The sequence below is a fragment of the Misgurnus anguillicaudatus genome, chromosome 19 (genome assembly GCF_027580225.2).
Source record: "Misgurnus anguillicaudatus chromosome 19, ASM2758022v2, whole genome shotgun sequence".
Classification (NCBI taxonomy): domain Eukaryota; kingdom Metazoa; phylum Chordata; class Actinopteri; order Cypriniformes; family Cobitidae; genus Misgurnus; species Misgurnus anguillicaudatus.
The window spans coordinates 36,470,447-36,485,205 of NC_073355.2; the positions used below are offsets into that span (position 1 = coordinate 36,470,447).

A 14,759-nucleotide genomic window follows, 5' to 3' on the forward strand; every position below is an offset into this window, starting at 1 on the left:
TTTGAAAACACTTTTGTAGACAAAAATATAATTGTGATTTCTATTATCATGTAAAATAGCGTTCGTGGACAAATCACCTACGATAATTTATGCAATTTTGCCAAGCTTCTCTGTGAAATACGGCTCTGTGTAGTAAATGCCGCTCCATCTGAAACCAGGTGATGGCGATTTACTACTAATCACGAAACCGGCTTGCGACCCCTACCATACATACAATTACTGGTAGGGTAAATCCCATGATATGCCATATTGCCACACTGAGCTCTTTAATGTGAAAAGCAAGAAATAAAGAAAACGTTATACAATGTAAGACTGCTGCAACTGGTGTGGAAAGCCATCTAAAGCACAAAAGCAGTCAAAGCTATGAAAGCATGGCAGCACCTGCTGAGGTGTGCAGACCGTTAAGTTCAATACACTCCATTCCTAAAAACTGCTCAGCTGCAAAACATCCATAATATTCCACTTTGTGTGTCACGGGTCTGCCACCCACTCGGGGATTATAGCAATGTTATGTGAACACATAATATCCCTCTTAATCTTCCCTTTTCTTTAAAAAGCTTGTGCCGTGAGCCTGCACTAATGTAGAAGAGATCAATTCTGCATCCCATGGGGGTACACAACTGACCATTGCTTACAAATACTCAGATCACGTACCGATACAGGTCAAAGTCAAGATGCAACAAATGCAGCAATGCAACAGCATTACATTTTATATAACATTATAATCCTTATAATTCACTTTGCCAACTACAGATTTGAGAACGAAGCTTGCATAAAAATATGAGACATCCTGACGGGAAAAAAAAAAGTTAAAAGCACTTGTTAGAAGGACAAATGGGTCCTTGGATACACTTGACTAATCCTGAATGTTCAATGTGATGCCTCAGCGAATAAAGGCCCGCTGTAAATATCAAAGTCATTCAAAATAGTTTATCCTTTTTTTAGAAATAATAACATATTTTCTTTTTGACAATCATGGCGTCTGTAATATTCAGTGCTTTTGTAGTAAATTTTTTCAATGTCTCAGCAAAAAGATAATTTTGCAATATCAGCACTAGATAAGAAATTAAGTTGATTCTAGGTAGAATTTTTTTTTTTAAACAAATCAATGAAATTCAAATTTTGTTAGATAAGAAAATAATGCATAACAAGGACTTCATTCAAGTAAGATGGCATGCTCTCAACAAAACAGATGAGGAAAACAAGGGTCTGTTGAGCAGATTCACCAGGGACGCACAGTCTGATAAAGCTCATAAAGTCGATGGCTCAGACAGTCTTCCCCTTTGGACACGTCTTAAAAACTGGTCAGTTTTCCTCCATCACAACAGGTGAAAGAAGCAGAATGACTTTAGAGACCCTCAGTTCATAAACTGCCTGGATTAATCTTTTATCAAAAAAGAATAATGATTTATTTAAGGGCACGCCCAAACGAGAATTTATGATGGCTTTCTGGTCAAAAGGGGAAAGGTTTGGGAATGAAAACGGTGGGTTGAGTCTCCCAGCCGCATAAAAGCATCAATAGAGAAACGATCTAATAAACTAAATCCAATTACTCTCAATACACAATATACATAAGCTTAGCTAACCATGCATGACCTTATCCTAAAACCAATCGTGAAGGGAATAAAAGTGCCTCATCAGTAAGGTAAGCACATATTGGCATAACTTCTAAAATCAGCATAATTTCCCATGGTTAACATGCAGTAAGAGGCTTACCCGAGCAAGAAGATTAAAAAAGCTAAAACAATGCTTGACAACTGGCAAACGGGAAAACCATCATTTCTAGAGATGAAGAAGGGAGGGGGGGACGAGTAAAATGAATCAGCACATCCATCAGTGTTGAAATGCAGAGAAATCACACTGATGCTTGTGCTGTACCTCTATCTCAATTTCAAGGGCACATAAAACATCACCTAAAACACTGAGGATTATGAGAGATTTCATGTTTTTTCTGTCTTTCTCTGTCTCTTGACCTTAAGGGGGGTGGTTGCACTTTCGGCTGGTATGTGTCCAGCACCCTGCTGGGATACAAGTACTGCCAGTAAGGTGCGCATGTTTGACCATGTAACGGGAACTAATGTGCTCACCAGAAACACTCTGTAGGCGTCTATTCGTCGTACGGGTCCCCAGCACGACTCCGTGTCATTGTATTTCACACTTCCAGCGCTGCATGACTGATTCCGGCTGTGAGAAACAAACAGACACTTCTGACCTCTGCACATTGACTTAAGGGTTTAAAAGGTATACAATACATGGCAGCATCATACACGAAAATTAAAAAAACTTGATGCAAACAAAATTTTGGATTGCTCAGTGTATCAGTGGAGTAGAGATTGACCAACCTATCAGCTAGGGAAACTTAATGGATGATATTTGGCATTTAATCAATTAATGTCAAAAATGAAAGAACAAGATGAGACTCACCATGCTACTTCCATCAGAGACACGGGTACAGCTGCCGCGTAAATGGCCAAGTCTCCATACAGATATATGATGATGCAGATGTAGAACATGTTGACACCAACTATGGGGGGGAAAAAAAATCACATTTTTGTTTTAACCAATAATGTCTACAAATAAAAGTAACAAAATTGATGGCTTTGAAACATCACTTTAGAACACACTCATATTATACGTAACCCAACTGAACCGTGCCCGAGCACGATTGTCCTCCCTCCCTACTCCCCCAAAGTACGTTTACACTGTACTTTGACTGATTCGAGCCTATGCACGCTTTCGTCATTACTGTGGGTTCACACCAGCCGCGTTTGAGGCGTCAAATTCGCGTCTAGTTTGCCACTTGAACATTTTGAGTTTACTCTCTTCATTCGCGCGTGAAATTCTAGTCTAAGACATTCACGCGGAACTTCACGTCATGGGAGGGGCTTCTGCGACTCCGCTCGCTTCCTGTAATCATGTTACTACTAGAGCAACCTCCTGATTGGTTAACGTGCCGCGTTTTACCGCCAAAGTAAAAATTATTCAACTCGTGCATTTCCCGCAGCAAAGCTCAAGTTGCACCATTCGCGTAAACTAGACGCGTGAATGAGGCGGAATTGCGTCTACCGCGCCGTGCAAAACGCCTCATTCGCGCCGCGAGACCTCCAGACGCGCGTCAACGTGTCTTCACATTGACTTAACATTGAAATCACTCGCGCTTGATGCCTCTACAGTAACTGGTGTGAACGCAGCATTAGGATGTGATTGTTTTGAAGAAAAAAGGAAGTAAAGTGCTCTCTTAACACTGGAGCCCATAATGATGTGTCTGTGTTTTTTATTCCATGTCATTTGGGGTGTGATGACACACAGCCCTCTCACATGCCTGACATCATATGGCTAAGTCAATCTGTTGCAACTCAAGACATTCATGTAACCCTGCTGTGCGAATCAGGTTTTTACGAAGGTCTGGTTGTGCAATTGACGTCTCTCCTTTTGTACCCCGCTTTGGCTCGATTTGCGATCACACTGCACATTCTTCACATTCACACTCTGCAAGTAAGCCAAGGTGCAATTAACCAAACGGTGCCCGGGCACGGTACAGAGCGATAACACTAGTCAAACGAACCAGACTTTAGGGGTCAAGCGTGCTCGGGCACGGTATGGTTTGGATAATGTTGAGTGCACCCTTAGATACAAACATGTATAGAATACAAATACCATACATAGAAATAGCCAATTTTAAAATGAGAATGGGCAGCATGATTTCCCAGAAGGTTCCTCTGAAGTTCCTCTCCAACGGTCTATAGTCCCCAAATGCATCATAACAAAATAAATCATCCTAATTAAAGAAACAATCACTTCATTATGAACATCCACCACATCTGCTCTTCTCTTCATTAACCCCACACTCCTCTTTACACATTCCTACATCCATCCATCACTCAATCCTGCCGGTCTGAAATGAGTTTGAGAGCGTTCATGAGGAAAAAACTTGCCACATCATACATTCATCATTCACCAAAGTTCCTATGAGGAACTTTCTCTCAGCTCAATAATTACTTTCAAGTTGACTGCAGCTATTACAACTAAATTTAGAAAAAGCTACCGCTATACTCTTTTACAAGCTTAAATGAGTCATCTTCCCCCCACAATAAAAAAGTGGGAAATATTGCTGTCAGCTCGCTGAAAACATTGAAAATTATGAACGAGGAAGGCAGTGGCGGGCTCATTTTACAATTCCTTCAGCACAATTTATGAAGGAGCTTGTGCGAGTTCATCGCGTGAAATATGGAAATGTTGATTTTTCATGAGAATATAAGCAGTTCTTGATTTAAATGGGAACATAATCCGCTCGCTTTATTATACCACAAGTAAACATTTGAATGTGTGATGAATGTGAATAAATAGCAACTTTAAAAAGTATGGATTTAATTTAGGGCTCAACACTATGGATTTTTTCTACTGGCCCAGTTGGAGAAATGGTTCAGATTTTTAACTTGCCCTGCCAAAATATTCACTGGCCTTACCACGAAAAAGCACTTAAATTGTTTTTTATTTAATTTTTTTGTTTGATTTAAAAATTTAAGTTTTTGAAGCATGTAACCTTAAACAATAAAGTTACAACACCCAAACACTACTGGCCTAAGACAAATAAAAACGGAAAGTAAAAAGTAATAATCAAATTACTTAAATAATACACAAATCCTATCACTTTATGAGCTAATGCACAGATCTGATACTGTTAAGTCTAAAGTATAGTCCATTTTTACTTGTACGCAGTGTAAGTAATTAGTTACTGTAATTTAATTACTTTTCCCTTGAAAAAGTAAAGTAAGGGATTACTCTTATTTTTCTTGTAATCTAATTTACAGTTACTTCTGATGTAACTAAATACTGTGTATGGACTGTAGAACAATTATGTATACTATAATACGATAGTGGATTTAACATGGTTTACGTTTACAATTTTCACTATTAACTGGTTAATTATTAGCATTAATATTAATGAGATGTTGGCTGTTTATTAATACTTAATAGCACATATTAATGCCTGATTCTGCAAAACCTTATTCTACATCCTTAACCCTCCCCATTTCTACCAATACTTAAAAGTTTTGGAGTATATTGAGGCAAAAGTAGTTAATAGTTAGTTAATAGAGAGAATTGGACCGTAAAGTGGGACAAGAATAATTGATGTACTTTTATATATTATTTCTTTGAGCCATTTCAAGCCTATTCTTGTATCATGTACTGAATAGGATTTAGAAAGTACTTAGTAATAATTAATTAAATACTTTTTGGAGAGAGTAATTTGTAAAGTAATCTTATTACATGATTTAAGCTGTAATTAGTAACTAGTTATTAATTACTTTTTTTGAGTAACTTACCAAACACTGCTTGTACGCGAGAGTCCGTGTACAGTGTTTGTGATGCAATTGTCATCATAAGAAGAGTGCCCGGGTACTGTACGTACACCACCTGATTTTTGAAATCATGTGTACATTGTAGACGTCAGTAGCGCATGCGCTTACAGGAGAATGTAGTATGCAGCCCTAGGAGATGCACTACATTTCCCAAGCGTCAGACATCTGTCTACCTGTACAAGTCAAAAAACGATGCTTTGCAAGGCTGTGCATTCGACAGTGCGCGTGCATTTGCGCAAATGTAAAAAACTGACTAAACTCCGACATTAACATCAAGATTTATTTCAAAACTGTTTACAATTATTTAAGAAATAACAGTGCATGTTTACAAGGTTAATCGCTGCAATTAAGAACATTTTTGGGTAAACATGTCCGTTCAAGAGCAAGAAATTTGCACGTTGTCTGAATCATTACGCACTGTCTGAACCCTTTCCGGGTGCTCGCTTTGGATGTTTGTGCATGCACAAAACTTCTCAAACAGTGTGTGAGCAGTGCATTGATATCTTTTCGCATTGTGCTTGAATGTAATTAAATTGGCAAGGCCTAAAAGACAAATGCAAATTATAAACTTTCGTGACGATGAAAATCTGGCCTGATCGGCAAGTAACGTTTTGTCGACGGTACGAGGCATCATTCACATTTTCCTTTTGTTGAGCCCTGTAAATGCAATATAATTTCTCAAAAACATCAGCCATCAGTAAAAAATGATTTAGTCAGTCAATATTTGTATAGTTAGATATCACGTAAAAATCTTATGTCTGATCCTTTAGAAAAGGAGTCGCCAAACTCGCCCACATAATCTGACTCGTGGTTTAGAAAGACCTCCAACTTTAAAGTTTATGCATCAGTAATAGCGATGCTTGACTTTGTTTAATTTTTGCTGATCGTGCTATTGTTAAGACTAATCGATCCTCTATATGATTTACAGTATATGCTCCACAGATAAACCAGTGGCCATGAAAGAAACCTCACAATTCCCGATGCGGTTTAATTATAAAATGATGGAAAGGCAATATTGAGACAGCCTTCCTGTTGTTTCTTTCAGTCCATATCTGCTCAACATTTAATTTTTAATTACAAACCCTGCACTACACAATACTCGCTATAAATTTTCTCTGCAGGAAATAACCTCTCATCTCCATTGACAATCCCAATGTCTATTCATAAACACTAAAGTCTTTACCTTCAGTTCATTCTGGAGCATAAAAGCCAGTTGTTAATTTCCTTTATATGGCAGCTCATAGATTGATCAGCCTCATTGCCAAGACTACAAAAGACAAAAAGCCGAAGGAGTTCTTTTATTTTAAAGCTACAGGCGAGGCGAAACTAAAGTCACACTAACAAAACTAATTTCCTTCACTGTGAATTGCGTCTCATTTCATTTATTTACGATTAGAGTCCCTTACACAGCAGTCATTCATCTTTACTGAGGTGTTACACAGGTGTGTGGACAAAGTGCCCACTTTGCCTCAGCTCACGCTAGGAAAGGTCGGAGACCAACAGGCTATTTTAACACATTACGCTTAATAGAATAACAAATAATGAGCCAACAGAGAGAACCGTAATGTCCGTTCAGAGAAAGCTTGGTACTCTAAATCTCCAAGAGCCTGGTGGACACTGACGAAACATCCACACAGTTCATTAGCACATTGGAGCCTGTGCTGGTTCGTGGGAGGTGTAACAAGTGTGCCCCCTAATGGGTGACGTTTGTCATTACATGCTTTGGGAGTACTGGACATTTCTGATGGGGGTGTTGATGGTTGGAAAGGACGCCAAAAGCAATGCTGTTGAGATATTACATGTCTGCCGAGGTGCTGTTGAGTCAGCCTTTCTGCATTTCTCGTAAAACAATGCTTATGATGGTGTTAACCCTTAATGAAGCAGTAGAAATTAAAATAGGACCCGTTTAAAAAAAAAACAATATTCTGTCTTGAGTTCAAGGTGAACACTTTGTCATATTCAACTCAAGCAAGACTCTCATTACCCAGATTCAAGCGGGCTTTTTAATTTATATAATTGCAGATAACATATTACAGTGAGGTAATTACAACCAAAAGCAATTTAACTATTTCTAATTAGACTCCATTAGCACCCCATGACCTTGCTCTCTGAAACTGACCATTAAAGAAAAATGTGCCGTTTGCCCTTCAGAATGCAGCTTTTAAAGGGCTTGTTTAATAGCCTTATAAAATGAAGCGTCTAAACTCAGGTTCGCATTGTAGTGCACAATGACACAAAAGGTCTTACCTTTATTAAAAAACATGGATGCCATTTGTCCCATCTCAACTCTCTCGACAATGTCAAAGTGGTCTACGTTGGCAGCACGTTCTGTAGGATTGAATGACAAAATACCTTAGTTTAATAAGCATGAAGTGCAAAGACTTACAAAGACACATAAATATGCAAAAACATTACTTACGGACAGAGAGAATGGGTCGCGTCTCAAGGGGTCCCCGGATAATGCCATCATCATCTGAATAGTTTGAGCTAGAGTCACTGTCATCTGTCTAAAAAGACATTGACAGTAACAAGACATTAACAAAATGTTTTTCCCAACAGGAAGTGACAGACAAAACATTTTGCACATCCTAAATCCTAAAATGTCCAACACTTAAACTTTTAGGAAGCCTTTGGAAAATCTAAATAAAGTGCTTCCTGTGTTGTATTTTAGTCTGAACTTTCTGTTCAAGTTCATCTTACTTGAAACCCACATTATTTTAAAAACTATAACGTGACCAAATAAATTTGATCATTGGATATTGAATTTGCTGTGGTAGACTGGAAACGATCTCCGCAAATATTGGTCATAATCTGTTTACTTAAAGGGAAACTTCAACCTTTATGAAAATATGCTAATTTTGCAGCTTCCCTAGAGTTAAACATTTGATTTGGAACCATCCGTTTTGGAAATCTGATCTCCGAGTATGGGGCTACCGCTTTTAGCATAGCTTAGCATAATCCATTGAAACTGATTAGACCATTATCATCACACAAAAAAATAATCAAAGATTTTGGATATTTTTCCCCATTTAAAACTTGACTCTTCTGTAGTTACATCGTGGACTAAGACCGATGGAAAATTAAAAGTTGCGATTTTCGAGGCAGATATGGCTAGGACTATACTATCATTCTGGTGTAATAATCAACGACTTTGCTGCCATAACATGGCTGCAGGAGGTGCAATGATATTATGTAGTGCCCGAAAACAGTCCCCTGCTATTGAAAGATACTAAGGGGACTATTTTCGGCTGCTGTGTAATTTCATTAAGCCAGAATGAGAGTATAGTTCCTATTTTTAAGCGCAATGCTAATGGTCTAATCAGATTCAATAGATTGTGCTAAGCTATGCTAAAAGTGGTAGCGCCAGACCCGAAGATGAGCTGAATGGATTTCAAAACGGTAAGAATCAAATGTTTAACTCTAGGGGAGCTAGAAAATTAGCATATTTTTTTAAAAAAAGTGGAGTGTCCCTTTAACATAAGCCCAACAACTTAAGGTCACATCAGTCTTTATTACAAGCACAAATAACTTTTGGTGTGTTGCAAAAAAATTGAGAACAATAAAATCCATATACAATACAGAATTCATTACTTAAAAGACACTAACATTAAACACATTATAGCGGTGGGGATAAAAGAATGATTACAAGATGATTTCAAGTCTAAGCATATGGTTGCTTTTAATAAGAAAAATCTATTAAAACAGACACAGATGCTTTTTGTTTTATTTTGTAGGCCACCGTGATGCTGTAGCAGGTGTCCAAATTCAACTCGCATAGACTGCAGAGTACTAGAAACATACAGACCAGTGTCCTCATTCTGAATTTGCTTCTATTAACAGCTTCTATTATAATACAGTATGTCTGCCTTTAAAGGCTCTGACATTGATAGGTCAGTCTCATTTAAAGGTGACATGTCACAAAAAAATTTTAAGGGCTAAAATAAATCTTTGGTGTCCACAGAGCACATATGTGAAGTTTAAGCTCAAAATACCATTTAGATAATTTATTATAGCATGTTAAAATTGACACTTTGTAGGTGTGTGCAAAAATGTGCCGTTTTGGGTGTACTTTAAAATGCAAATTAGCTGATGAAATTCAAACACTGATGGTGGTTTGATGCAATTCAAATTCAGTTGTGCTGTCAATTATTTTTTTTCTCTCTCTTTCTCTCTGCACTGCAGTGTTGTGGTTGGATAGTGCAGATTAAGGGGTGGTATTATTATAATAAGATCTCCTTATGACATCATAAGGAGAGACAAATTTCAATGACCAATTTTTTCACATGCTTTCGGAGAATGGTTTACCAAAACTAAGTTACTGAGTTGATCTTTTTCACATTTTATAGGTTGATAGAAGCACTGGGGACCCAATTATAGCACTTAAACAGGGAAAAAGTCAGATTTTCATTCCATGGCCCCTTTAAAACAACATCGTCCTTCACATTAGATTAATTTCCATAAGAAATGACCTGAAACGGAGCAAGAACACAGTGTGCATGGTGAGCTCTCGTTAAATTGATGACATTACTCACCTCTTCCTGTTCTCTCCTCTTCCACCGCAGCTCAGCATTGGCAGCCGCCATAGCTTCTATTACAAACGTGGTGGTCATAAAACTGAGGACAGAGAGACAGACATAAGAGTTGAAAATAAACAAGACAATGCTCTATTTCATTTGTTGATTAAGTTAAAGAGAACAAATGAGATGATAATAAGGATGCACTCACATTACACTTAACTGGACCAACCCGTACCCAAATACGATTGTCCCCTGCCCACTCCCCCACCGATCTTGCACTCACACTACACTTTATGATCCGTACCAGAGTATGCTTGTGTCATTAAAAGATGCAAGATATGCACAATGGAGCATGATGCACACTGCACAGATCGAATGGCGTATGACATTAAAGTTACACAAGGGCAACTGGAATGCAGACTGCTCCTAATAAGATTTTAATCTCTTGCGCAGTTATTTAACATCATAAACTGATCGGTCTACACAGCATTTATGATGTCAAACAAAACTCTGTTATTTAGGGTTGATTGGGATGCTGTGACGTGCACCTGCATGTAATTGTGCGGTGCATATCAGCTTAAGCGTACCACACCCTGGTACGAAGTGAACACACTAGCCAAACGAAATGTATTTTGAGGGTCAAACGAGGTCAAATGTACTCGAGTACGGTACAGCTACCTAAAGCAAAAAATTTTAAGCCGGATTATTGGAACTGCACATACTTTTTGCAAGGGGTCAAGTATGCGCGTACAGGAGAATGTTGCATGGAGATGCTTTGAATTTTGTAACAATGTGCAAACGTTGCACGCCTTTGTACACGTGCTTTGCAAGGCTGTGCATTCGATTCGTGTACATGTAAAAACAGACTTTACTCCGGGTACCAAAAACAAAATCCTAAAACTTAATGAAATTAAATTTAGTCCATGTCTTTCAGCTTGTGTCGTCTATGTGAAAACCAGTGGCGGCTCATGACTGCTCATCCGATGTGCGCAAATTCAAAATAAGTGTTTGGAGTATCATGTGTGTTGCTCGTGTTTTCAAATTATGTGTTTGTTGCGTCATATGAACCATGTGCATCACGTGTTTTGTCAAAATAAGTGCGTGCTGCACACGCGTCAAAACCGTTTATGATAAAAGAGTCGCTCACGTACAAAATACACACAAGACACTCCCTTAACAGTAAACTCTGATTACGCATGAGATTATGCGAGTATCTGGCAAACGCGAGCGTCTTTTTTATCATAAAGACACTTTAGACGCATCTGCAGCAGACAAGACACGTGATGCACATAAGATCACTCGACATGCAGAACACATATTTTGAAATTACGAACCACACACAACGGGCTACATACATGTTGTGATGAACTTCGCATCGAGCGCCCTTGAAAAAAGAAGTCACGGGCCGCCACTGGTGAAAACAGGCAAAACAATGTATGATTGTACTACAAATACTTTGTCCCATCAAATGCATCTAAAATCTTTTGGCAATTTGAACAGAAAGCTCTTTCAATGTGTCCTAGCAAGACATGCTGTTTTAGTAAATATGTCAACACGGGAAAAAACACTATATGCATAAAAATACAAAATGGCCCTCTCCACTTCTTAATAGGTGTGTGGTTTAGCATGATTCATCAGTGCATATTATGCTAAAAAGTGTCATGATATTTATTAAAAAATGTCACCACCTCTATAAGGACTTTTCTGTACGTGATACGCATTTCATCAAGCTCATTTGGACACTTCATTTCTCATAACCTCTATTTAAGGCCTGGGGCTGTCTGGTTTCTTCCCTCTGCTGCTTTACTGATAAACAGCTCCATCTAGTTTCATATAAACACTCATAACTCTGCCCACGGCTCTGTCACTGATTCAGACAACTGGCAGGTAAGCAGAGGTGATAAATGATTTTTGATGGCCACAGGACCAGTGGCAACAGTGACAGGGTTGAGAGGTGAGCCGAAGATGAGCAAGTGACAGAGAAAAATAGTGTGCGAGGAGAGAGAGAGATGATGGACGGACAGACAGATAAACAGAGAAAGCAAGTGAAAGAAGGAAACCATACCTCATAAAAGCCAAAAAAGAGATAAGAGACACGCTGACCACCCATCCAGCTGCTGCGAAAGCTTTGGGCATCGTCAGAGCTCCAGTGCCAACGATTAGATTGAACATGTACACCAGGCCAACCTACACAAAGACAAACAAATATAAGCAGTTGTCGTCTGTAGAGGATTAAGGGGCCAGTCACACCAAAAGCGTTTATGGCAGTTGCAGGCGCCTTTTTTGAATGATATTCTATGGGCAGGGCGCGTTTGCGCGCTGCTTATGCGTGCCGAGCGCCTTGCGGTTTTTTGCCGCCTGCCGCGCACGCGTTTTTGAAGGAGCGCTGAGAGCGGAGAAGTGCCCGACGTCATTCGTGTCTTTCCATTGTCCAATCGAATGAGGGGAGAGGCGGGCCTTACGTTGTGGTGAGGGAAGTTTACAGTTGCTTTGAAGAACCGGACTCCACTCGCTCACTCTCTCCTGTGTGTTTGTGCACCTCTCATCCTCAAACAAGGTCAGAGCAAGCGTCTTATTTTTAAGTTTCTGCGAATAAGACAGTTAACAACAAAAGAGCGCTCACGCTTCAATATTTGATGACAAGACAGCTGACTCGGTGGTTGCTTAGCAATATGAAAAGCCGCGTCGCACTGCTCTTTTTTTAAAAAAGGCAGTGCGTCGCGCCTTGCGTTTGCAAGCGTTTAAAGCGCTTTTGGTGTGACTGGCCCCTAAGACTCTTTAGTGAACATACTTAAGGGGATCGCACACCGGCCGCGCAGCTCAGCGCCGCGCAGCGCCGCGCCGCGTCGCGCCTAGAAGAACTCGGAGGTATTGTAAACCGGAAGTGCACATTAAATAGCGTGAGCTTCGTCAGATAGCGTCTACTTCAAAATGTAAAATATACGTTAGCAACCAATGTTAATCATTAATGATGTGGGACACTTATGATGTTATTTAATGTTAAACTATGTGAGTGGCGCTCTGTGGCGCTACAGGGATTAGAACAACTTCCTGAGTCACAGCTGGGCGGCGCGGACAGGCGCCACCTGGCGGCGCCGGTGTGCGTACACTCATAGAAAACAATGTGTTCGTTTTTTTTAGAACGGCGCTGAGCTGCGCGGCCGGTGTGCGATCCCCTTTACACATGTAACATAAAGGGACACAAAGGTCCTGTTACCCATCTACCATCTCTGCTAGTGCTGTCTGTCTATTTGCCTTCAAAGCAGATAGACATTTATCACCACTATGCAGCATTACATATGATGATTATCCATTTAAGCAACAATGCATTTCCTTCCACTAGAAATGGGCAAATAACAAATAAATAAAAGTCATCCAAAATATACTATCTGCTGTCAATCACAATTGATGAGGGTTTAAATGATTGCTTACATTTACTATGAATTTGGCAGATCAAAGTAGTATATAGAATTTATGTGTAAGTGCTTCCTACAAGTAGATTTACACATTTGGCAGATCCTTTTATTCAAAGCGACTAACAGTGCACTCAGGCCACACATGTTATCAGTATTATGTGTACCTTCGGGTCAAACCCCTGACCTTTGTGCTGATAATACAATGATCCATCAACTCACAGGGTTCACAGAAACATCCTGATTACCTTAATGGAAAACACCACAGTTTTTCAATATTTTACTACGTTCTTCCATCAACTTAATGGAACCTAAATAAATACAAACCTCTCTTTTCTCAATGCGTGCACTTAATCGTTTTACAAAGGCATCCATTTAGCCTAGCATCATTCATACTCGTGTAACTACTCATGTAAGTCTTCAAATAGAAAAAACATGGAAGTGTTTAGTGGCTTCTAAATCCATCCGAGAAGAACATAGTGAAATATTGAAAAACTGGTGTTTTCCTTTAAAAGGCTTTGCTATGGTATTTAAACAAAGTGAGTACTGGACATATTTGGTATTTAAATAGTGACGCAATTAACATACCTTGTCGTTTACATTTTGTAAGTATTTGTTTAGCAGGTGCTGTGTGCTACAGAATTATTTCTACCACAGGGTTATGAATAAAAAACCAGCAATGAATCTAAAGGGGGTCGCACATCGGACGCACAGCTCAGCGCCATTCTAAAAAAAAATCAAACACATTGTTTTCTATGAGTGTACACACACCGGTGCCGACAGGTGGCGCCTGTCCGCGGCGCCCAGCTACGACTCAGGAAGTTGCTCAAATCCTTGTCGCGCCACAGAGCGCCACTCACATAGTTTAACATAAAAAAATATTTGTCCCAAATCATTAACGATTAACATTGGCTGCTAACATATATTTTGCATATTGAAGTAGACTAAGCTCGCGCTATTTAATGTGCACTTCCAGTTCTACGATACCTCCGAGTTGTCCTAGACGCGACTCGACGTGACGCTGAGCTGCGCGTCCGGTGTGCGACGCCCCTAAGGCCTTACATATTTTTATAACCGTGACTTTTTTTACGCGATTCTGGCGTTCGTCCACATGAAAACGCAGTATCCGGGCACTGAAACCGAACATTTTTGAAAACTCCTGCCAGGGTGAGGATTTTAAGAAATGCGGTTGCAGTGTTGTCGTGTAGAAAGAAAAAACGGGTTTTTTCCTTGCAAGCTCACTTTTGTTAGGCTTGTGATTGGCCAAGGTGGCTTTACGATTTGGGTTATATCGCCGCCTGCTGGTGTGGCCTACCCTTTGGCAGCGCTTGATAGCGTGTTTTTGCTTTTTCATGAGGAAGGAGATTTCTTTTAAAGACACACTATGCAGTTATTTTACCTTAATATAACAGCTTCAAAGTTATTTCGGTGGTAAACAAAGTCATAGTAAGGCGAATCATCCTCCT

The 14,759-nt window shown here is 39.5% G+C and overlaps 1 protein-coding gene across 1 annotated transcript in view; it reads right to left on the minus strand.

Moving 5' to 3' along the window:
- Positions 1-14,759, minus strand: part of tmem104 (transmembrane protein 104) — a 48,656-nt gene that overhangs the window by 31,385 nt on the left and 2,512 nt on the right. The window contains exons 3-8 of the mRNA XM_055194721.2: positions 11,946-12,067; positions 9,896-9,977; positions 7,783-7,870; positions 7,611-7,691; positions 2,425-2,524; positions 2,088-2,184 (exon numbers count right to left, since the gene is read on the minus strand). Of these exons, the coding sequence (XP_055050696.1) occupies positions 2,088-2,184; positions 2,425-2,524; positions 7,611-7,691; positions 7,783-7,870; positions 9,896-9,977; positions 11,946-12,067 (570 nt within the window). The remainder of the gene's footprint in view (positions 1-2,087; positions 2,185-2,424; positions 2,525-7,610; positions 7,692-7,782; positions 7,871-9,895; positions 9,978-11,945; positions 12,068-14,759) is intronic.